We start from the raw sequence: 26,342 nt of genomic DNA, 5'->3' as shown, positions 1-26,342 counted from the left end.
CAAAAGACACATTAGAGCTGATGGTCTGGCTCAGTCTTATTTTTGGGGAAACACAGTATTATTTATATAATACTCACAGCTTTATAAAAGTATGTGATTCACAGCTTTATATAAGTATACTGTTTTAATGTTAGGTCTATTCCTTTGTTTTATTTATCAAACAGTTATTCTGAAAATAATTGAATCTTTTCTTGTTGAATCGGGTTATAATGACTAAATAGTCCCAAGACTATTGCTGGTGAAAACAATGACTCCTCCTTTGCTGACAAGAGTTAATTGATTCTATATGAACTTTTAAGCAACTTGTTCACAACTTTTTGCTACTTCTGATATAAATACTATAATCTACTTGAAAATGAAGGGCAAAGTTTGTGTTAGATTTAGTTTATCTGCATTTAATGTAAAACCCATCATAATACATAGTCACTTAACCATGAAAGAGATTTATTTATCTCACACATAAAAATCTGAAAGTAAGCAATCGAAGGATGAAATATGGCTCAGAAGTCATCAGGGACCTGGGATCCTTCTGTCTTTCTACAAGTCCTATGACCACATCCATTTTAACTAAGCATATTGCCACTTAAGTAAAATGAGGGTTCTCTTATTTAGGAAGAAGATATTTATCAGATATTGAGTGACAAAATAAGTAAGTAGCAATTTCTGCTGCATCACGTTGTAGCCTACAATAATTCACAAATTGTGTACAGTGGAATTGACAGATGTTAATAGGTGGTGCATTTTTGAAAGAGGAGGGTGTCTATGGTTAATTGGTCTAAAACATGCTGGGTTGAAGGAAATTAAAGTATTTCTTTGCTTTTGGATTTTTTCATGTGTATTATCATTAATATTTTCATGTGTATTATAAATTTTCAAGGGGAGATGATGCTAGGTATGCATTGTTTCCCAAAGCTCTTTGAGAACCCTACGTCCTCAGAAATATTGCCAAAGTGATTCAGATCATAAGCTTAGAATTCAGATCACAGATTCAGGATTCCGATTTTGGGCTCTGCCACTTTCTAGCTATAGAAGCTGTTGGCTAACTTTTGTAAGCTTCAGTGTCTTCATCTGTAAAATGTAATGTTGATACTTTCTGGACATTTAGTGTCACTCAGATATGTAAAGTGCCTGGCATAATATTTAACACATAATAAATGTTCAATAAATGGAGGCGTTAAATCAGTCTTAATTTGCGTACAGTTTTGAATTAAAAGCTTAGACTTTGAAGGCTGTTTCATTTCCTGATGCAAAATAAAGCCTTCGAGGGTTACTTCTACGGCTACTTCTGGGTCCCAGATAGTTTGGAAATCTGATTAATAGGTAAACAAGGAATTAATAAGTATGGTTCTTCCATGTGGAATAAATTGAGTGTTTTTTCCCATTGTTTTTAAGGGATAGTCTTTCAAAAAGTGAATCAGTGCTTCTATAAAAATTATTTTAATTACTTTTATGATTAAATATGTACTATCTTCATTGTAAAAAAATGTGAAAAGATAAAAATGCACAAATAAAATTAAATCACTTATAATCCACTAGTGAATAGTAAACATTAATTTTGGTTTATATTATTACAGCCTTCATGTATTAGTACACATATAAAATTTTAATGTAATTGGAATTATACTGTTTATATGATTATAACAGCTTTATTTAGGCATAATTTACTTATAAAACTCATCAATTGTTTTAAAAGTACAATTCACTGGTTTTTCGTAAATTTACAGAGTTGTGCAACCATCACCACAATGTATTTTTAGAACACTGCAAAGTGAAAAAATTTTCACTCTACAAAGATTCCTTCTTTGTGTGCAGTCAATTCCCATTCTCACCCCTAGCCCCAGACACTTACTTATCTGCTTTCTATCTCTAAAGATTTGAATTTTCTGGACACTGCTTGTGTATAGAAACATAGTATGTAGGGGTTTTGCACCTGCCTTCTTTTATTTGCCATAATGTTTTTGAGGTTCATTGATGTTGTAATAATATATATGAGTAGTGTATTCCTTTGTATGGCTTAGTGGTAATCCATTGCTAGGATCTGTTACATTTTGTTTATCTGTTCACCAGTTGGTGGACATTTGTATTGTTTTTGGTTTTTGGCTATTTAAGAATAATGCTTCTATGAACATTGATTTATGTCTTTTTGTGGACATATGTTTTATTTCTCTTGAGTAGATTACTTAGGAGTGGAATTGCTGGTTCATATAGGAAGTTTATCTTTTTAAGAAACTGCCAGACTGTTTTCCAAAGTGGCTACACCATTTTACATTTCCACCAACAAGGTATAAGGGTTCCAGTTTCTCTACATCCTTGTCAATACTTGTTATTGTCTGTCTTTTGTATTATAGCCATTGTAGAGGGTGTAAAGTTTGCATTTCCCTAGTGAATAATAATGAGCACTTTTTATGTATTTTTTTAATCATTCACATATTTTCTTTGATGAAATGTCTTCATATATTTTGCCTACTTTTTAATTGTGCCATTTCTCTCATTGAATCATAAGAGTTTTTGTAAATTCTAGATACAAGTTCTTTGTCACATATATGATTGGCAAATACTTTCTCCTGGTCTGTGGCTAGACATGGATTTAGACATGGATTTAGACATGAAGCATTTTCTTAAAGGCTTCTTTTGAAGCACAAAAGTTTTAAATTTTGATGAGGTACAATTTATCAACTTTTTCTTTTATGGATTATACTTCTGGATTTCAGAATTCTTTACCTAACACAAGATTATGAATATTTTCTCTTACATTTTCTTTTGAAATTGTAATATTTTAGCTCTTACACTTAGGTCTGTGATCCATTTTGAGATTATTTTTGTGATTGTTGTTAGGTAAGGACCTAACTTTTTTTTTTTTTTTTTTTTTTTTTTTTTTGCTTGTGGCTATCCTTTGTCCCAATACTGTTTCTTGAAAAAACTATTCTTTCTCCGTTGAATTGCCTTGACATCTTTGCTGAAAATAAACTGTCCGTAAATGTAAGGGTTAATTTCTGTTCTTTAAATTCTGTTGTATTTATTTATGTCTGTCCTTATGCTAGTAGTACGCTATCTTACTTCGTGTAGTTTCAGAAAATAAAATAAATAAAATATCAAGAAAAGTAAGTTCTCCAACTTTGTTCTCTTTAAAGTTATTTTGGCTATTTTGAGTACTTTTCATTTTCATATAAGTTTTAGCATCATCTTGTCAATTTCTGCAAAAATAGTCTGATTTTTGTCAATTTCTGCAAAATAGCCTGATTTTTAATAGGCATTGCATTAAATCTACAGATTAATTTGGGGAGATTGTCATCTTAACAACACTGCATCTTCCAGTCCATTAACATGGATTGCTCCTCCATTTATTTACATCTTCTTTAATACCTTCCAGCGTTTTGTAGTTTTCAGTGTACAAATCTTACATCTCTTTTTATTTGATATTATAACCCATTTTCCTCTTACAATATTACAAACATTTTCCTTACAACATTAAAAAAAAAACTTCAATAAGGTGATTTTTTTCCTAAATCTATAGTGTTCTGTGTTCTATGCTGTCCTTGAACAGTCCCACTTATTAGAAAACAGTCGATTCTCATTATTTGCAGTAGTTATGTTCTATTAAAGTTGTCTTGAACATAGAATTAGCAAGTACTGAACCATTGCTCCTAGGGTAAGTACAGGGTTAGGTTTCTGTGAGCCTCTGGCCACAGCATTCATCAGTCACTCAGTGCATAACCTCATTTTATTTGTGTATCTCTTTAAAGACACCTTATTTAATATATTGTTGATTCATTAACATTGAATTCACAGGCAATAACACTATAGCTCATGCCTGAACAATGCTTATCTAACACATGTATTTTCTCCATAGAACATATTACAGCCTTCTTATGCTTAGGAACACTAGACTGCACTTCAGTGTGCTGCTTGAGAGCCATTTTAAACAGTGAAATCATCAATAAAAAGCACAAAAATGAGGAAAACTTTGCACTACATAGACCACAAAAATCACGGTTATTTACAATATGAGAGTCGAGACAAAAAGGCAGAGTTTCGCCTTGCTTTTCTTTAGCTGGGAACATCTGTATTGGACAACTCAAAATTTTGGCCACTCTGCACATGTCCAGGAATGACAACAAAAACATCCCAAGTATTGATTTTGGTATTACAAATAAATTTTAGTGAATGGGCAAATTTGCCAACACAGAATCTGACATCTATAAATCTAGGATGGAGTGTATGTTCCTCTGTCTTTTCCTTAGTACTTCACTTCCTTGGCTTTCTGACTGCCTCATTGGCCATTCCTCAATTTTCCTTGAAGTCTCTTTCTTCTATCTCAAACTCTACCATATTTGGAGAGTCTTTGAACTCAATCCTTTGTCCTCTTTTCCTCTTCACAGGTCATCTCCTCTGTGGGTGGTCTTAGCCAGTCCTTTGTTTTATTTACCTCCTATAAGCTGATGACTTTCAAATTTACATCTCCAGCCTTGACCCCTCTTCTGTGCTTCTGACTTTCATTTTCAGCTTCTTACTTGATCTCTACTTTGATTTTTAATAAGCATCTTAGACTTATCATGTCTAAATCCAAACTCTTGATGTCTCCTGCAAATCTGTTCCTCGCCTGTAAATGGCACCCTATTCACCCAGTTGCTCAAGTCAAAATCTAAGAAGTTATCCTTAATTTCTCCCCATTCCGACATTTCTCACATCCAGTATATCGGCAGTTCCAGTTTGTTGTTGTATTTCCAAAATATATATAGAATTTGTCCACTTCCTTTTGTTAGTTTCAGGTGGACAAAGCAACGTAATAGTTAGACATTTACACCCCTCATAATAAAGTGATAATCCCCCCAATCTAGTATCCCTCTGACATTGTATAAAGCTATTACAATACCATTGACTATATTCCCTATGCTGTATTCCACATCCTGTGACTATGTATACTACCATGTTTCCCCAAAAATAAGACCTAGCCGGACAATCAGCTCTAATGCGTCTTTTGGAACAAAAATTAATATAAGACCCAGTCTTATTTTAGTATAATATGAGACCTAGTATAATATAATATAACATAATGTAATGTAATGTAATATTATATAATGTAATGTAATATAATATAATGTAATATAATATAATACCGGGTCTTATATTAATTTTTGCTCCAAAAGACATATTAAAGCTGATGGGCTAGGTCTTATTTTCGGGGAAACATGGTATACACATACATATATAATATATAAAATACATATAATATATAACATATATATATATATATATATATATATATAATTATAGTTAACATTCAATATCGTTCTGCTTCAGCTTCATATGTTGTCAGGCATCTACACGCAATATATGAAGTGATCCCCCTGATAAGTCCAGTGCCTATCTGGCACCCTACAGAATCTTTATAATATTATTGATTATATTCCCCATACTGTATTTCATATCCCTGTGACTATATTGTGACTACTAATTTATACTTTCTAATCCTTTCACCTTCTTCCCCATCCCCATCCCCCCCCATCTAGCAACCATCAGTTTTGTTTTGTTCCCTATATCTGAGTCTATTTCTGTTTTGTTTGTGTCCACCTCTTTGCACACCAGCTGCCACCATCTCATCCAAGCCCTAATCCTTCTCACCTTAGTTATTGTAATAGTCGCCTAATTAAAATGCCTACTATTGTTGTTGCTCCGTCCATTCTCCGTAGAAAAACCAGAGTGATCTTTTAAAAAGTTGAACATATAAAGTCATCCCATGCTTTACTCCTTCAATGGTCTTCTGTTTCTCTTGAAATAAAACCTGTATAAAAACCATGGCTAACAATCTTACAAAATTTGCCAAATTTTCCAGCCTAATCATTTCATACCACTTTGGACTTCTTTTGTTCCTGGAACATGCTAAGCTTTTTCCTGCTTCAGATGTTATTACTTGTTCTTCTTTCCTTAGAATGCTCTTCTTGCTCTTTTTATGACTGGCTCTATTTCACCTTTTGGATCCCAGTTATAATACCACTTCCTCAAATAAGTTTTTCTTAATCACTCTATTTATCTGCAGCTAGCTCTCCCAAGCCACCTTTACCTATCAGTTATTCTGTTAACTATCACTCTGTTTACTTTGTAGAACAACCTGAAATTCTTCTTCTTTGTTTGTTGTGTGTCTCCTTCTACCAGAATGTAAACCCTTCATGAATAGGGACTTCCTATCTTGCACATGACTATAGCTCTAAAAGCTTACAAACAGTGTTACTCAAAATACATTTATGAAATCACTACATTTCTTACTTACATTTCTTATCTGCTCTATTGTTAGGTGTTTAGATTGTATTCAGCGTTCCTGTATTATTTTTAATGCTAAAATGACCATCTTTCTAGATTACTCTTTGTATAGTTTTCCTTAGGAAAATTCCTTAAGCTGAATTTGGACTTAATGGTGTATATATTTTTAAAGCATTTTATACAATGCTTTTGACCACTATCGTTTCTTTACCCTCCTGTTTCACATACAGCTGTCTTAATAACTTCAATGTAACTTTTGAAATGAAAGCATTAAAAAATACTTAAAGAAGCTATAAATAGCAAATATGTTTTAAAATACTAATTTCTGCTAATGTAAAAAAGACATACTCAAGAAGTGCTATTAGAGAAACCTAGATTTTTACATTCAATGTACTTCACTTTATTGCATGGAGTTTTATTTTTAGTTATTTTATAGGTTCTAGAACAAATTCTCTCGAATATTGATAGGCTTGGAGGCACTTTGTTTTGCTTTGGTTTGGTTTGGGTTTTGGTAACAAGCGGAAAAAATTACTCTTCAGTCTCACTGACATTTCAAATCATCTTTTTTCAGGATGACCCTGTATTATGTTGGAATAGGAGTTACTGCCTTGATTTTTGGCTACATACAAATTTCTTTTTGGATTATGACTGCAGCACGACAGACCAAGAGAATTCGACAACAGTTTTTTCATTCAATTTTGGCACAGGACATCAGCTGGTTTGACAGCTGTGACATCGGTGAACTTAACAATCGCATGACTGAGTAAGAGGATAGATGTGTAGTACCTAAACTTTGTTTTCAAATATGACATATAAATGACTTAGCTGCATTTATTTACTGTTTCAGTGACATCAACAAAATCAACGATGGTATTGGAGACAAGATTGCACTGTTGTTTCAAAACATGTCTACATTTTCTGTTGGCCTGGTGATAGGTTTGGTGAAGGGCTGGAAACTCACCCTCGTGACTCTGTCTACATCTCCTCTTATAATTGCCTCAGCAGCCATGTTCTCTACGGTAGGCAATATGGTGCATGCAGTATTGACTAGAAGCAACAATGTGAACTGGGTTTTTACTGAGTTTGTCAAAAAGCCATTTCTTTTCAGTGCCTATGTCTCAAAACAGAAAGGAACATTATACACCACAAGTACTTTTGATTTTGTTCACCATTAATCGCCTTTCTATCCTCAAGATATTAGGCTACAATGAGGTTGGTTTTAGTATCTTACTAACGTTAAAAAACATTCCTCTTTGAGCTTCCAGTCAAGATGGCAGTATAGGTAAACACTGTGCTCACATCCTCCCATGACCACCTCAAATTACAACTGAACTGCAAAACAGCCATCATTGAGAATTGCCTGAAGTCTAGCTGAACAGAAGTCCTATAACTAAGCATATGCAGAAGAAGCTATGTTGAGACCCGTAGGAGGGGTGAAGACATGGAATGGGCTGGTCCCACACCCATGTGTGGAGGTTAAAAATCAGGAGGTATATCTCAACCTTTAAGGTTCTCCCCAAAGGAGGAAGAGGGTCCCAACCCCACACCAGGCTCCCTAGCCCAGGATTCCAGGGCCAGAAAGAGAAGTCCTCATAACGTCTGTCTGTGAAAACCAGCAGAGATTGTGGCTGAGTGAGACAGAGGGAAGCCACAATCTTAGGTGCTCCTCTTAAAGGTCCTATGCATGGACTTACTGACAGACTCACTCTGAGGTCCAGTGTTGGGTCACTGAATTTTCTGGCTTCAGAGTGAGGGCTTCAGGGGCAACTTTCTCCCAGACAGAAGTGCTGGCAGAAGTTATTGTTCCTTTGTTGAGTCCTCCCCCTTCCCTGCCTGCATGCATAGGCAGCCACCATATCTGAGTCACCATCAACCTAGCTAGCACCCTTCACCCCACTCTGGTGATTCCCTGAGATCCTGCCCCACCCAACTTGCAGGCCCACCCAAGCTGCTTCCAGTGGCTTTTAAATACAAACAGCCTGTCATGGCTCATGCTGCAGAATTTCCTAAAACCTGCCAAAGATTCTCAAACCTCAGACAAGCAACATCTGGCCTTGGCGTGCCCCATACCTCTTGCTAAACAGCCCCAAGCCCAGCACGAGCAGCAGTTGGCCTCAGCTCACAGCTTAGCCTCTCCCAGGCACCTCCAACCCCAGCACAAGTGGAAACTGTCTACAAAATACTTTTTATCTTATTCCAAATAGCTCCAGGCAGGGCACAGGCAGTGGCTGACCTTGCCCTGCAGCAGAGGCCCTCTGAAGAGGCCCCAGAACCAACACACTCAGTTGCCAGCTTCAGACACACCAGAGCACAACCCAACCACCTCCACAAACAACACACCCAGAGTGCTGACTCAGCAGGCACCAAAGCCCTGTTAAAGTAAATCCTGCTCCATAGAGTCAGCCATGCACACTAGTTCCTCCATTGTAGTCACAGCCAGTCCTCACAACATTATCAGCTTGAGAGCCAGTCCCTCCAAATGATGTGTCAACAACACTCGAGGCTCAACTACAAGAGGAGGGCATGCACAGCCTACACAGGGGACACACCTGAAGCACCCAGCTCAGGTAACCCCAGAGACTGTGCCACTGGGACCCACAGGACACCTACTACATAAGGCCATTCTAACCAGATGAGGAGACATAACAGCCCTGCCTGATACATAGAAACAAACACAGGGAGGCAGCCAAAATGAGAACACAAAGAAACATATCCCAAATAAAAGAACAGGACAAAGCTTCACAAAAAAAAACTAAACAAAACGGAGACGAGCAATCTGCCAAACTCAGAGTTCAAAACACTGGTCATAAGGATGCTCAGTGATATCAGGGAGAACTTCAACAAAGAGACAGGAACATAAAAATGGAGATGGAAAACATGAAAAAGAACCAGTCAGAAGTGAAGAATACAATAACTGAAATAAAGACTGTACTAGGGGGAATCAGTAGTAGATTAGGTGAAGCAGATGATCAGTGATTTGGAAGTTGAGGTAGTAGAAAACACCCAAAAAGAACAGCAAAAAGAAAAATCCAAAAATATGACAGTTTAAGGGGCCTCTGGGACAACATCAAGCATACCAACATTTGCATCAGAGGGGTACTAGAAAGAGAAGAGAGAGAGCAAGGAATTGAAAACCCATTTGAAGAAATACTGATGGAAATCTTCCCTAACTTGGTGAAGGAAATAAATATGCAAGCCCAGGAAGTACAGAGTCTCAAACAATATGAACCCAAAGAGGCCCACACCAAGACACATCATAATTAAAATGCCAAAGAGAGAATCTTAAAAGCAGCAAGAGAAAAGCAGGTATTACCTACAAGGGAGCTTGCATAAGACTGTCAACTGATTTCTCAACAGAAGCTTTACAGGCCAGAAGCAATTGTCACAAAATATTCAAAGCAATGAAAAGTAAGAACCTATAACCAAGATTACTCTACCCAAAAAAGACTATCATTTAGAACTGAAGGACAGATAAAGAGCCTCCCAAATAAAAAAAAAGCTAAAGGATTTCATCACCACCAAACTAGTATTACAAGAAATGTTAAATGGACTTATTTAAGAAGGAGAAGAAAAAATATGAAGATTAAAATGGCAATGACTACATATCTATCAAGAATTACTTTAAATGTAAATGGACTAAATGCTGCAACCAAAAGACAAGTGTGGCTGAATGGATAAGAAAACAAGACACATACAAAGTCTGACAATTAAGTTTGCCAACTTGTTTACAACGATGTTGCTAATCTTTTTTGATAGCAGAGGGATTATTTATTATGAATTTGTACCGACTGGACAAATAGTTAACCAAGTTTACTATTTGAAGTGCTGAAAAGGCTGTGTGAAAAAGTTAGACAAAAACAACCTAAACTTTTCACTAACAATTCATGGCTCTTACATCACGACAATGCACCAGCTTACACAGCACTGCCTATGAGGGAGTTTTTAGCCAGTAAACAAATAACTGTATTGGAACACCCTCCCTACTCACCTGATCTGGCCCCCGAGGACTTCTTTACCCAAAGAAAAAAGAAACATTGAGGGATAGTGGATGGGGGGATGGAGGGAGGGGGGTCCACAGTGTGAGGGATATAAATGATGAATGTCTAAGTATTACCTTGTCTTGTACACCTGAAACTAATACATTTAAAAATACATAAATAAATAAATTAATTAATTAATTAATTATATCCAAAAAAAAAAAGAAAGAAAGAAACGAAAGGGAAAAAAAGAAAAGAAAAGAAATTATATTTGAAAAAAATCCTTAAATACAAAAAAAAAAAAAAGAAAAGAAACATTGAAAGGAAGATATTTTGATGACATTCAGGACATCGAGTATAATATGATGACAGCTCTGATGGCCATTCCAGAAAGAGTTCCAAAATTGCTTTGAAGGGTAGACTAGGCACTGGTGTCAGTGCATAGCTTCCCAAGGTGAGTACTTCAAAGGTGACCATAGTGGTATTCAGCAATGAGGTATGTAGCACTGTTTCTAGGATGAATTCATGAACTTAATTAACTCAAAATGCCAAAGGTTAAAGACAAAGAGAGAGTCTTACATATGCTGCATACAAAAGATTCACTTCAGATTGAAAGACACACAGACTTTCAGGGATAGAAAAAGATATTTCATGAAAATGGAAACAAAGAAGCTGGGGTAGCAATAATTAACTAGACAAAATAGACTTTAAAACAAAGGCAATAGCAAGTACAAAGAAGGACCCAGAAATTGCACTTCTGTCTATTATTAAACCCAAAATACTAATTCGAAAAGACATGCATTGGCACATTCATTGCAGCATTATTTACAATAGCCAAGATATGGAAGCACCTAAATGTCCATCAGTAGATGAACTAATGGAAAAAAAAGTGCTTCATGTATGGAATATTACTCAGCCATAAAAAACAGAATGAAATCTTGCCATCTGCAACAACATTGATGGACTCAGATGGTATTACTCTAAGTGAAATGAGTCAGACAGAGGAGGAAAACTACCAAATGATTTCACTTACATGTAGAATCGAAAGCACAAAAGAAAAGAAACTTGTAGAAGCAGAGAATATTTTGACAGTTACCAGATGGGAAAAAAAGTTGGGAGATGGGTAAAAAGGGAAGGGTTTAAGAAGTACAAATTGGTAATTACAAAATAGTCATGGGGATGTAAAATATAGCATAGAGAATATAGTCAATAATATTATAATAACTATGTATGGTGTCAAATGGTTACTAGCTTTATGGGAGTGATTGTTTTGTAAGTTATATAAACATCTAATCACTATGTTGTACACCTGAATCTAATATAATAGCTGTCTTCAACTTAATTTGGCAAACATTTATTAAATACTCACTATGTAGAAGGCTTTTTGCTAGGTGCTGCCTCCCTTCCAGTGATGTGTTATAGAAATGGTTATCTTAAAATTAATTCAGAAAATAATGAGTATTTACTCAGCTTGTGCTACCTTCTGATTTTAATAACCGTCTGAGCATGTCTTACATAAAATTAGCTTTATTATGTGGAATGTACTTTGAAGGTGGATAGAGTTATATGAATAAGCAATAGTTAGAGACACAGCTCAGAGGACAATTTTGCTCTTGTTCTCTTTCATTGAACTGTTGTGCTAATTACTAAATTAAATCCTTTACTAATTGAAGGAGTAGTACATGCATGTATAATAGAGAAAAGGGCATGTTCTGATTTTAAAATTTTGAGAAATCAAGTAAATACTGCCTAATATCACCAAGAGTGGTACTTTCCTCTCTCTGTCTCTGGAATCTCACCGCTCAATATTTGGAGATACAGCATTTACGAGGCAGGCTGCATTATTCAGTTACAGTTTCATGGGTCACACCCCTGACATATGTAGGCTCATCTTTCTCTTCCTGCCACAGCCCTGTGACCAATATCCTCTGGACGCCTTGCTTTTCACATGGTAACAAATCAAATCAAATTAAATCAGGCTCACTCCTTTCCAGAGTGCACCCAAAAAGAACTGTGTCCCTAATCAAGGCTTTCCCAAATTGTATTACTATAAATACCCATCTTCTAAGATTTTAAAAATACAGAGAGAAAACTGTGAAGCTCTACTGGTAGAAGGCAAAATAGAGATTTAGATTCTAAGTTATATTAGGCTAAGTTTTTCCAATGTTATGAGGCTTTAAAAAGTCAATTAATATCTCTGGCCATTAACTTCTCATTTGCAAACTGACATGGTTAAATTAAGTGATATTAAATACGTTTTCCAATAATAAAATATTGTTATTCAAGATTCTACCTGAGTTAAATTCTCCGCACACTGTTACTGTCCCAGGGTCACTCTCTGAATACCTGCAGTTGTGGTTTTTTACAGATAGTCATCTCATTGACCAGTAAGGAATTAAAAGCCTATTCCAAAGCTGGGGCTGTTGCAGAAGAAGTCTTGTCATCAATCCGAACAGTTGTAGCGTTTGGGGCCCAGGAGAAAGAAATTCAAAGGTCTGCTCTTTTAATTTTGTCAATATATGCTTGGTTTTATTTTTTTTCCCCAAGGGCTATTACATTTTCTTGTGTCTTTTTAAGGTATACACAAAATCTAAAAGATGCAAAGGATGTTGGCATAAAAAAGGCTATAGCTTCAAAACTCTCGCTTGGTGCTGTGTACTTCTTTATGAATGGAACCTATGGACTCGCTTTTTGGTATGGAACCTCCTTGATTCTTAGTGGAGAACCTGGTTATACCATCGGAACTGTTCTTGCCGTAAGTCTTGTTTGAAAACAAAGGTAACTGTCCTAGGTAATCTTTTATTACCTAAAGTTTAGTAAAAATTTCTCTTTGAGTGACATTGAATATTCAAAGATGAATGTTTTTAATAAACAAATATTTGTTTCCTTCAAATGATTTGTTTACACGTTTAAATTATAGTTGTGAATGGTATCATGTTTCCCCGAAAATAATACCTAACCGGGAAATAAGCCCTAGCATGATTTTTCAGGATGACATCCTCTGAACATAAGCCTTAATGCGTCTTTTGGAGCAAAAATGAATATAAGACCCGGTCTTATTTTCAGGGAAACACAGTAGTATATATCCATCTAGCGTATCTTCTGAAAGCATCATACTTTTAGAAGAATTATAATTTAATTTTTCAACAGGAGATAGTTTTCTTAATCGAGTAGTGAAAAAGGCTAGTCTTTAGTGAGACTTTTTCCCTTTCAGTTTTGCTGAGATAAAATGGCACTCTACATTCACCTTGCTAAATGTCTTGCCTCTGGAAATATTCTACAGATTGGACTCTCTTGCCCTTCCTCTGTCCTTTCAGCATATAGTAATGTTTAAATCAGACTATATAAGTTCTGTCCAACATCACAATTTAGAGTTTTTAAAACTCTTAGCAGCTATGCATTAAATTTGAGTGTGTTGAGTTATCCTCTCAATTTTCAACAATAAACAGACCAATTCAGGTTTAAGAACCATTTGTCTTGCTGAACTGAATTGATCTGGTCTATATACTTCAATTCTTATTTGGCCCTCCCGTTCCATGTAGATTTCTTTTCTCTCAACTAAAGCCATATTTTAAATTTGAGACTATCATAATGAAGTTAAGACTTTAAGCTATTGATTTATTTCATGTAAATGAAACTTGAGCATGAGAAATTTGGGGCATATCCTTATTTCTCAATTTATGTGTGACTGTGGGCAAATGACTTGCTAAACCTCAGTTTCCTCATCTATAAATAGAGAAAATAGCACCTACCTTGTGGGGTTCTTTCCTTATTTGACTTTTTTGCAAAAGATGTGTCTGTCTGAAATAGACAGGTATCCAGTAATACAAGAATTCAGAAAAGTTTGGACAGACATAGTACAATGTCTCTAAGTTAGTGAAATCTAACACATACTTCTCTTTAAAGCCCAAGGGGTTGACCAGCAAGGAGGGTCACCTCCTCACTCAGCCAGGATCACGTATGGCCAGCACTCCTCAGTAAGCCAATTTTCCTGCTCATACTTCCCAGAAGGTGACGGCAACAAAACTGTGGAACAGTCAAAAGTTGTTCCACATTAAGAAAAGGCCAAATATACTTGGATTCACTTGTGTTTCCTTTATATTTGGCAACAGCTTCTATTCTCTCCTATCTAATTTTTCTAATACTTTTGTTTCTCAACCAAGCATACACTTCATTCTGTTGCCTCTCTTATACAACTGAGGAAGAGTAAATATTACTCTTTTTGTTCTCGTAGGTTTTCTTTAGTGTAATCCATAGTAGTTACTGCATTGGAACAGCAGCCCCTAACTTTGAAACCTTCACTATAGCCCGAGGAGCCGCCTTTAATATTTTCCAGGTTATTGATAAGGTAAGACTTCGAATTGCTTTGAAAGATAACTAACATTACTGCAAGAGGGAAACCAAAAAATGGGCGCAGTCATTTCTCTAAAACAAAAAGATGGGCAAGATCCATGGTGTGCAATTGTCTATAGACAGCGAGATTGGTTTTAATTCTTCTACAAAGAGGTTGTTTTATTAAAACCCTCATGTATAAATCAGTGCACTTCTAAAGCAAAAGGGAAAATATGTAAAAGAAAATATCTTTACACTATTTTTTAGGATATAGAGAGGGTCAACATAGTCCCTTAAAGATTTATAACATCCCCAAAAAGAACAAGACAAACAAATGAGAAACAAAAACTCATAGACACAAACAATAATTTAGTGGTTACCAGAGGGTAAGGGGGTGGGGGGTGGGTGATGAGGGTAAAGGGGATCAAATATATGGTGATGGAAGGAGAACTGACTCTGGGTGGTGAACACACAATGGGATTTACAGACGATGTAATACAGAATTGTACACCTGAAATCTATGTAAATTTACTAACAATGGTCACCCCAATAAATTTAATTAAAAAAAAAATTTATAACATCCTCTTTGTTTTTCCAAGAGGCCCACTATAGATAACTTTTCAACAACAGGATATAAACCAGACTGCATAGAAGGAACTGTGGAATTTAAAAATGTTTCTTTTAGTTATCCATCAAGACCATCTATCAAGGTAGGTTAAATTTAATTATAGAATTATACAGTTTTCTGATATTATTTTCTACTGGTTAAGATCTCCTCTTATGAGATAATTTAGGATCATTTTGACCAAGATTTGCCTACCTTGCTTAGAGACTTGCAGGTCTCTAAGCACGGGGTGGAGAGAGAGAGAGAGAGAGAGAGAGAGAGAGAGAGAGAGAGAGAGAGAGAGAGAGAAGAAAGAGGTGGTGGTGGGGAGGGAGGGAGGGAGGGCAGGAGGGAGGAAGAATCAGTAATGGACAAATAACTCTGTAACAGCTAGTTCCATTTTGCAGCCTCTTTTCTATATTCAGCTGACGAATTCTACTCCTGGAATTCCTTTACCCTGGATTTGGCAGCATACCAAAATGTCTTGGATTGATGGTGCCACCTATTGGTGGTCCCTGGATGTTATCCTTCTCACCTCCTAGTTTCTAACCTGGGGGAATTACACATACATTGTGCCTCTCGCTTCTCCCATTCCTATGGCGTTCACTGCACCAGCATTTGTTCCTCAGGTACTTCCTCTCTCACTACTACACAAACACACACACACATACACACACACACTAGCGCGCACACGCGTGCACACACAGCACAAAGTTTATCCTCCTCCTTCTGTCATTCAGCCTTTGACAAATTCTTGTGAAAATGTGTCTGTCTCTTCTATTGTCTTCCTGTTTTCATTGTATCATGCATTTATCCAAAAGAGTAGTTAGTAAAAGATTGCATAGAGTAATTACTAATAAACACCAGTTTCATAGAAAATGGAGGACATGATTTTAAGTGAAATTGATAAAATTGCTAATGTCATCAACCTCTAATGCCTTTTAAAGTATCCAAATGTCCCCTGCGTAATTTCCATCAAAAAAGATCTACCTACTCCTACTTCCTTATTTTTCTCTGTCTTTGAAATTCTCTTTTCAAAGCTATTTTTTTTAATTTCTTGTTACTTAATTACAAGCAATAGTGTTGTCTTTACCATTTTTCTTCACACAAAATATTTCAATGCCATTTTGCAACTACGTTTGGGTTGGCTTCCTGGAAACTTAAGGACCAATTGTGCTATTATATTGCATTGTAAAGTGCTCTCTGGATTTTAAACAACTATTTTTTAAATGAACTTTTGAAACACAGCCCTTTTGTTAAGCTGAAGAATGAACAAATTTAAAAAAAAAAGTCCACTCACTTTAAATAAACAAAACAAACTCTTCTAAGGCAAGAACAGAAATCAACTCTAGAGTGATAGTGCAGGTGGGAGAGGAGGTACTCCCACTGGGGGTCCCCAATTTCTCACCTCCTTTAGAGAATTTTTCTCTGCTTCGCCCTTTGAAGGTTTTATGTTTGGCTATTTAAAGAGTCTGTTTCTTTACAAATGGGGAGATCAAAGTGAGAGAATCCAAGGAAAGATTCCCATACTTGGCCTGAACACATACAAATGCAAGTAAAAATAGGTGAGAGTTTCTCAATGGGATTGCTATTGTCGTTTTGGGAGGGTAATTATTTGTGAGGTTTCTCTCACACTGCAGGTCCCTGGAACAATAAATGTCGGTAGCAACCCCTGATTATTGAGAAAATTTTAAAGTGCTGTTGACCCCAAGTTAAAATGTCCTCTTGATATCCACCACTAGAAGAGGGAGGGTTTCTACTGGGGGAATCCCACTCGTGGGAGTCTCTAAGGAGTTTTGACAGTCATTTTACTTTGGAATATACTTTGTAATGATGTTAAATATACTCTAAGAAAGAACTTCTTTAAATAGCTCTCAAAGGTGTATGGCAAGATTTCATTCAGTTATTGCAAATTAAAAGGTAAAATTTTCACTAACTTGGCAGTCATGAAATTCATATAAAGTATTTCACCTGAAAGTATAAACAGTTTGCTGTGGCTAATTAATGTTCAATGAGTACTCTTAGTTTAGATTTTCTCATTATATAGAAAGAATTGATGAAAAAGTCTTTCATTATCATTTTCCAAAATTATGTACGTGACATAAAACTAACAATATCTAAATATGTTTTTAAGTGCCACAGAAGAATTCGTTTTATATTAATTAAATTTCTGAAAATATGTGAACTATATTCTCACTTATCCTAGTTTTATGGAAATTCTTTCCATACATTCAAATAGATTTTGAAAGGTCTGAATCTCGAAATTAAATCTGGAGAGACAGTTGCCTTGGTTGGCCCCAACGGCAGTGGGAAGAGTACAGCAATCCAACTTCTGCAGAGGTTATATGATCCCGACGATGGCTTTGTAAGTGTACCTAGCAAAATTATGTACAATCCACATGATGGGGTTTGGAAATTCCACCTATTGCAAAGATTTTACAGCTATATGAACTTTTAATTTTTTTGTAAATGTACCTAGCAAAATTATGTACAATCCACATGATGGGGTTTGGAAATTCCACCTATTGCAAAAATTTTACAGCTATATGAACTTTTAATTTTTAACAGTGGAGCTGGGAGAGAAGCCATATTGTTTACTTTCCTATTATATTCATTTATTTAACAAATGTTTGTTATATTCATTCATTTAACAAATATCTATTGAGCACCTACTATGTGCCAGGCACTGTTTAGGTTCTGAGCCTACATTGGCAAACAAAACATAAAAACCTGCGCCCTCATCAAGTTTACATTCTAATAAGCAAAGACAGACAAAATAAATAAATAAGTAGATTAGAAGGTATTAAATGCTGTAGACAAAAATAACATATTAATTTGTAATACCCAGAACTTACCAAGAATTAAGGTTTCTCAAAACATCCCAGAAGAATATCTGTAAAGAATGCTCTCTCATTTTTTCTGTCCTTCATAATGTTGCACTTAACTTTCTCACCCTTGTACATGGCTTAGAGAATGAGACTATAAAGCATAATTCTTAGTGCATCTATTCAAATTTTTAAAAGAAAATCTGCTCTCCTATAGCCTGGTTTCACTTAAATTTGACTTCTTAAGTCTCCATTTGGAGTATACTACACTCATGTATCCATGCTAATATTGAATAAATAAATTATTGATAGCCATTCCATATATAAAGCATTTGCATAGAATACCCATGCCAGACATAATACCAGAGTTGGTGAGAAAGAGAGACCCTGTAAGTTATAATTGTCAAAGATTGGCTTTGTCATCAGAATATGTGGGGTAATGGGTAGTAGCACTATCTGTGGAGAGCATCCACTTACTATTATTTATAACAAGGTATAGGAGACACTTTTGCCTTTTGCCAGGGAGTGGGGTGTTAAAGAGAAATAAGGAAGTTTATTTCCTAGAAAAAATGCAAGGATCACATCAGTCTTAAAATAGTTTGTTACATGTGTCTACATGATAACATTTGTGGCTCCTAGGGTATGTATATTCATAATACTCAATTTATGCATCTTAGAATAAAGATGTTTAGGTGATGTGTCAAGATTTTAAGCCAGTTTTTTTGTTTTTGGTTTTGTTTTTTGAGATTTTGGAGGTTCCCATCTACCAGAAAAAAGTCTCCTAACAATACATTAATATGTGCTGTAAATATTTTATCAAAATATAGTCAGTCTTTGATTCCTGAAATTACTCTGCTTCTCAGCTTGTTTTCAACTAGTAAAAAATACTTTAAACCCAATGCAATGAAAAGCTTTGCAACATGATTCATTTCTTTGCTTTGGCAGATCACAGTGGATGGCAATGACATCAGAACTTTAAATGTGCAGCATTATCGAGAACATATTGGAGTAGTCAGCCAAGAACCTGTTCTGTTTGGGACAACCATTAATAACAATATTAAATATGGACGAGATGACGTGACCGATGAAGAGATTGAGAAAGCAGCAAAGGAAGCAAATGCTTATGATTTTATAATGGAGTTTCCCAATGTAAGTACCCTATGTAGACTATGTCCTTAGCTTAGAGCTAAAGCACTACAATATTCTAAAATGAAATAACAAAACAATAAGTTCTACAGAATAGAGGGGTGTGATTAATTTTCAGGTTGTACTAGATGAAACATCTGTAAATGAGAGAGCATGGTAACAACCAAAAGAAATACATCATTGAAAAGTAAATTTTAAAAATCATATTTAGTTCTAATTTATTCTCACTGTAAATGGAAAAGAAAAAAATGAAAGTTGTGTTAAAATATACCAAGATTATATGAGGTAAAATCATCAGTCAAAGCTGAGAAATGATGTCTGCAAAATGTTGATTTGCAAGGCCATCTTGTGGCTAAGAGTGGAAATGTCACACAGAATGTTAAGATTGGTTCTGTAATAAGGCAAAAGGAAAACTGATTGTTTTTAGGAGCACATGGAGCTAACATTGGACAAGAAATGTGAAATCTTACTTAGAAAGATATATAATAAACTAAAATTCTTGGTATTAGGACTTATCAGATCCTAATGGATATTTAGAATTGATAGTTGTAAAACCATTTATTTACATTTCCTTAAGTATTTGTTCATCAGTATCACCTGGAAATGTTGTGGGGAGCAACCTATGAAATATGAAAGGGAGGAGATCCAAGATGGCGGAGATAAACACTGTGCCTGCTTCCTTCCGTGAACACATTAAAATTACAACTAAATTATAGGACAATCAACCTGGAGGACCATCTGAAGTATAGCTAAACAAAAGTTTTATAAGTAAGGATATAAAGAGCAAGCTACGTCAAGACTGGTAGGGGCAGAGATGCAAAACAGCCTGGCCCCAAACCTCCGTGCGGTGTTTGAGAATCAGGAGGGATAGCTCGGCCGTGATGTTTCTTCCCAGAGTAACGAGGGACCCCAGCTCCATACCAGACTCCCCAGCATGAGTACTAGTGCCAGGAAGAGAAGCTCCCCACAACATCTGGCTATTAAATCAGTGGGGATTCTGACCATCCGAGTAGGACAGAAGGCTGTGGGAAACACAGATGTCCTCTTAAAGATCCCATGGAAAGGTGACTTGCAGTCACTCACGCTGGGCTCCAGCAAAGGGACAGTGATTCAGGGTGCCTTGGTGGCATACAGGGGGGCAGACTGAGGTGTGTAGCTTTGAGGCGAGGTCTGGAGGACAGTTGCCATTTTCCCTATGAGAGGTCCTTCTCCTGTGCAGCCAGCTGGTGGGCACCATCTTTTCTGTGTTGAGCCTTCCCCCACATGGCCAAATCTGAATTGGTCTGGTGACTCACTGGGACTCTTCCCTACCCAACTCCCCCAATACCAGAGGCACTTTCTCTGCAAGCAGTCAGCCTTGCCCAAATTGCACTATTTCTTATAAAGCAATCAGAGTCTGCAGGCCCCAGGCAGGCAGCAACTGGCCTCAATGTGCTCTGAAACTTTTGCTGAGTAGCTCCAGGCTCAGCACTGGCACCAAATCAGAATCTACATTAACATGGTGAACACAACTCTTCCCACTCTAGTAACTCTAGAGACCCTACGTCACCCAACTCACATACCACACAAGCTTTATCAGTGGCTGAACCTTGAGGGAGCTGGCAGGTGGTAGCAGACCTCGGGGTGTCCTGGCTTTTTGCAGAGCTACACCAGGCCCAGTATTGGTGCCAGCAATGCTCCGTTCACAGTTTGGCCTCTCCCACGTGCCTTCAGGTTTAGCACAGGGAACAAACAACTGCAGATCACTTTGTAGCCCCTACCAGATAATCCCCAGCCAGTCACAGGCAGTGAGTGATTTGGGGCTGCCCCAGAGGCCCTCCCAAGAGGCCCCAAAACCAACATACTTTGGGGTTGGTTTCAGAGCACAGCAAAGCACGGCCAAGTTATCCCCCAGGCAGCACACACAAATGGTAGTCTCAATAAGCACCAGAGTCCACTGGGGCAAATTCCACTCAGTGGGATAAGCCCACTACACAGCAGCCTGTAAGTTGTGCTCGTGGCCAAACTCCACAGCCTCAAAGTCAATCCCACCCACTGATGTGCCAATAGCAGTCAAGGCTCAACTATAACAGGAAGGTACACACAACCCACACAAGGTACACTCCTGGAACATCAAGAGCAGGTGACCAGGGAGACTGTGCCAGGGCCCTACAGGGTACCTACTACCTAAGGCCACCCAGCTAAGACTGGTAGACATAGCAGTTGTACCTAATACATAGAAACAAGTACAGCAAGGCAGCCAAAATTAGGAAACAAAGAAATACATCCCAAATGAAAGAACAGGAGAAAATGCCAGAAAAAGAACTAAATGAAGTGGAGACAAGCCACCTACCAGATACAGAGTTCAAAAAATCGTTATTAGGATGCTCAAGGAGCTTTGTGAGAACTTCAACAAAGAGATTGCAAGCATAAAAAGGACATAGAAACAATAAAAAAGAACCGGTCAGAAGTGAAGAATACAATAACTGAAATGAAAAATGCACTAGAAGGAATCACCAGCAGACTAGATGAAGCAAAGGATGGAATCAACAATTTGGAAGACAAGATAACAAAAAAAACCCAATTGGAAAAGAAAAAAGAATCCAAAAAAAATAAGGCTAGTTTAAGAGACCTCTGGACAACATCAAGCGTAACAACATTTGCATCATAGGGGTACCAGAAGGAGAAGAGAAAGCAAGGGATGGAGAACCTATCTGAAGAAATAATGACTGAAAACTTTCCTAACCTAGTGAAGAAAATAGACGTACAAGTCCAGGAAGTGCAGAGAGACTCAAACAAGATGAAGCCAAACAGACCCACAACAAGACACTTTATATTAATAATTAAAATGGCAAAGGTTAAAGACAAAGAGACAATACTAAAAGCAGCAAGAGAAAGGCAGCTAGTAACTTATAAGGAAGCTCCCATAAGTTTGTTAGCTGATTTCTCAACAGAAACTTTGCAGACCAGAAGGTATGGCACAGAATATTCAACATGATGAGAAGCAAGGACCTACAACCAAGATTACCCAGCAAGTCTATCATTTAGAATCAAAGGACAGATAAAGAGCTTCCCACACAAGAAAAAGCTAAAGGAGTTCATTGCCACCAAACAAATATTACAAGAAATTTCGATGGACTTCTTTAAGATGGGCAGGACATGAGGGAGAAGACCAAAATTATGAATAATAAAATGGCAATTGCTACATATCTATCAGCAATTGCTTTCAATGGATTAAATGCTCCAATCAAAAGACCAGTCATAGGAGGGCTGAATGGATTAGAAAACAAAACCCCTATATATGATGCCTACAAGAGACTTACTTCAGATTGAAAGATACAGACAGAAAGTAAAGGGATAGAAAAAGATATTTCATGAAAAAAAAAAAAATACTAGGGTAGCAGTATTTATACCACACGAAATAGACTTTGAAACACAGGCCATAATGAGATAAAGAAGAATACAGTAATACCACCTCTGGGTATTTATCTGAAAAAACCCAAAACACTACTAAGAAGGGACGTGTGCGGATGTAAGTAAATCATAGGGAATATAATCAATAATATGGTAATAACTAGGTATAGTGCCAGGTGGGTACTAGATTTTTCAGGGGGATCACTTCTTAAATTATATAAATGTCTAACCACTACGCTATTCACCTGAAATTAATATTAAATAATATTGAATGTCAACTGTAATTGAAAAATTAAAAAGAGTGGAAAGGTGAGGGTGAATAAGAGGTCCAAATTTCCAGGTATAAAACAAATAAGTCATGGAGATGTAATGTACAGCTTAGGAATATAGTCAATAATATTGTGATAACATGGTACAGTGTCAGATGGTTGCTAGACTTACCATGGTGATCACTTCTTCAGGTATGTAAATGTTGAATAACTATGGTGTACACCTGAAACTAATATAATATTGTATGTTTTTAATAAAAATCTTTTAAAAGAAAGAAATATGAAAGAATGAGATTAGAAATTAAAATATGAAGTTCCACCATCCCAGAAGGCAACAATGAGAAAAAAGGTCATTTTAATGGATATATTTTACAAACCACTCTCCGTGGGTCATAGTAATTTTTTTCTTATTTTTTTTATGTAAAAACTTTTGTTATGCCAGTAATTTCCTCCTGTCCCCATCACTTAGGGTCATAATTAGGACAGCAAACTCATTAAAGGCTTGAGATCATTCTTTGCCTTATTGTTTGGGAAAACAGCCTTCCTTTATTTGACATTTTGACACTTACAGTGATTTCCTTTCCTCTGAACACCAATGATCTTCAGTTTCCCTCTTGGAATTAGGGAGCTTCCTGGTGCCCTTAAATTATACCCTGTGAGTTACTACTTGCTTTTACTAAAAGTCCAATATTTACACAAAGATGTTCCTTGCTATAAATAGAATAGTAAATCCTAAAGATATAATCCAAAGAAGAAATTAAAGATACTGGCTTATGATGATGGAGCCTAAATTACAGAGAAATAAGAATAAACACAATAATAAATAAAAATTCCAAAAGTGGTTAACTCGTATAAGAGAAAAATTAGGGAAATCTGTGCTCAAAATTAAATACCATTACTTTTATGATACTTCTATGATATACACATATTTTTTAATTAATATATTGGGATTAACTGATACTCGCTAGCCTTTTCCCATAAACAACCATAAAAATGGCTAAAATATATGAAGCATAGGACAATTGTTCCCAAGCATTGAATGAAAGGTAGCACAAAACTGTGATACCTGAAAAAAAAGAAGCTCATGAAGAAAGTCTATGCGTTTGTAGCATTCTGCCTGGGAACAAATTTCTGACCACATCTCTCAACTAGAATCCAGACAGAACATAGCATCCCACCGAGCTGAAAGGCAGAGATAGAATTTCAGGACAGCTTAGGCCAGGGGTGTCCAAACTGCAGCCCGCGGGCCAACTGCTACCCGCGATCCAGTTTTAATTGGCTCACAGCAAATTCCAAACATATATTTAGTTTACTTAAAAAAACCAGGTGAGGCAATATGTACTTCACCTCGAGTGAGTGGCCCGGCTGTTTGTGTATTTTACTGCATATGGCCCTTGGTGAAAAAGGTTGAAAAAAGTTTGGACACCCCTGGCTTAGGCAGACAGACAGTGAGAGAGCTGTGGAGTTGATGTGGGGGCAGAAGGTCATGTAGGCATCCCTTGGAAATCTTTGTCTGAGGATAAGACTACCCAAGAGGATAAGAGTACCCAAGGCTTACCAGAGAGCAGCTGCTCCAAAGCTGAGAGTAGAACAGAGATATTAGAAGTCAAGTAGGATGGTGGGGATGTTGAAAGCACAGCCCAGCCAGAGTGGAGAAACCACATTAACCCTTTTTAATACCTCAGACATATAGCTGAGACACCATTGAAAGCTACACCTTAGGAGTAAAGACCACACCTTAGAGTAAGGCTGACTCCAGACCTGCCCTAACAAATCCTAGAACCAAGCCGTGACAAGATCCCCAAAGGAGACAGAACTTAGAGTTTGGGTCCTGACAAGTTTCAAGACTTCCTACAGATTCACCCCAACAAAGCATAAAACCAATTTTACATAAGTTCAGGATGATAACTCAGTATTTGAATTGCCTACTAGAACAAAACTCAACATTTTTTTAGAAGAAAAAACTTCAGAGTATCTCCAACATATGCACAGAATTCAGTACATATTTTATAATAACTAGACAAAGAAATAGGAATGTATGATCCACAGTCAAGAAAACATAGATATTTATATAGCCTAAATGTTTATGCAATTCAGAAAAGCTTCAAAATGCTTGAGGCAAAACCTGATCCATCTGAAAGGAGAAATAGACAAATCCACAATTTTAGTTGAAGTCGTTAGCTCTCAATAGAACAAATAGGCAGCACTAAAAAGAAATGAGTTTTCAAGTTATGGAGAAACTTTAAATGCATCTTGCTGTGTGAAAGAAGACAGTTTGAAAGGGCTGTATTCTGTGTGATTTGAACTGTATGACATTCTGGAAAAGGCAAAACTATAGAGACAGTAAAAAGATGAGTGATTGCCAGGGGTTGGGGGGAGTGGGAGGGATGAATAAGTGGAGCACAGAGAATTTTTAGGGTATTGAAAATATTCTGGGCGCAGCCGAATGGCTCAGTTGGCTAGAGCGCGAGCTCTGAGCAGCAGGGTTGCTGGTTCGATTCCCACATGAGCCAGTGAGCTGTGCCCTCCACAACCAGACTGAAGACAATGAGCTGCTGCTGAGCTTCCGGAGGGGCGGCCAGGTGGCTTAGTTAGTTAGAGCACGAGCTTTCACAATAAGGTTGCCGGTTCGATTCCCACATGGAATGGTGGGCTGCACCCCCTGCAACTAAAGATTGATAACAGGGGCTGGACTTGGAGCTGAGCTGCGCCCTCCACAACTGGATTGAAGGATAACGACTTGACTTGGAGCTGATGGGCCCTGGGAAAAAAAACACAATATTATTCCCCAATATTCCTCAATAAAAATAAAAAAAAAATTAAAACCTTTAAAAAAAAAGAAAGAAAATACTCTGTATGGTACCATAATGGTGGATACATGTCATTATACATTGTGCAAACTCATAGTATGTACAACACGCAGAGTGAATTCTAATGGAATCGATGGACTTCGGGTGATTATGAAGTGTCAGTGTAGGTGCGTCCATCGTAACCAACACGCCACTCTGGTGGAGGATGTTACTAATAAGGCCGTCTACGCATGTGTCAGGGCAGGAGGGGTATGGGAAATCTCTTTACCTTCCTCTCAATTGTGTTGTGAGCCTCAAACTGCTCTAAAAGAAAGCTTTTTAAAAAAGTATGCACTGTATAATTCCATTCATGTGAAGTTCCAGAACTAGTGAAATTCATTTACAGTGATTAAAGTCAAATCAGTGGTACCCTGAGGCGGGGTGTGGGTTTTGACTAGAAAGCGTCATGAGGAAACTTTCTAGGTTGATGGAAATATTCTGTATTTTTATTGGGGTGGTGATAGCATAGGTATAGTCATTTGTCAAAACTCAGAACTGTATCCTTAAAATGAGTGTATTTTATTGGGTGCCTAATGTTTATGGATGCATAATTATTAAATTATTCCTCAACAAGGTTTATATTTAAAAAAAAAATTGAAGGTCAGACCTAAAAATTAAAGGTTTTGATAGAATACTGAAATTTATATCCTTGAAGAAATGAACTTTGGATCAGGGACTTAATCCAATAG

The 26,342-nt window shown here is 36.8% G+C and overlaps 1 protein-coding gene across 1 annotated transcript in view; it reads left to right on the top strand.

Moving 5' to 3' along the window:
- Positions 1 to 26,342, top strand: part of ABCB5 (ATP binding cassette subfamily B member 5) — a gene marked incomplete at both ends in the record, with an annotated part of 98,579 nt that overhangs the window by 9,681 nt on the left and 62,556 nt on the right. Inside the window, 8 exons of the mRNA XM_081079703.1 lie at positions 6,830 to 7,021; positions 7,106 to 7,277; positions 12,604 to 12,728; positions 12,813 to 12,990; positions 14,470 to 14,583; positions 15,167 to 15,277; positions 17,411 to 17,536; positions 18,942 to 19,145. Coding sequence (XP_080935829.1) covers positions 6,830 to 7,021; positions 7,106 to 7,277; positions 12,604 to 12,728; positions 12,813 to 12,990; positions 14,470 to 14,583; positions 15,167 to 15,277; positions 17,411 to 17,536; positions 18,942 to 19,145 — 1,222 coding nt within the window. The remainder of the gene's footprint in view (positions 1 to 6,829; positions 7,022 to 7,105; positions 7,278 to 12,603; positions 12,729 to 12,812; positions 12,991 to 14,469; positions 14,584 to 15,166; positions 15,278 to 17,410; positions 17,537 to 18,941; positions 19,146 to 26,342) is intronic.

The sequence above is a fragment of the Rhinolophus hipposideros genome (assembly GCF_964194185.1).
Source record: "Rhinolophus hipposideros genome assembly, chromosome: 18".
Lineage (NCBI taxonomy): Eukaryota > Metazoa > Chordata > Mammalia > Chiroptera > Rhinolophidae > Rhinolophus > Rhinolophus hipposideros.
The sequence above is the reverse complement of the archived record's forward strand: the minus strand, read 5'-3'. Positions and strand labels throughout refer to the sequence as shown.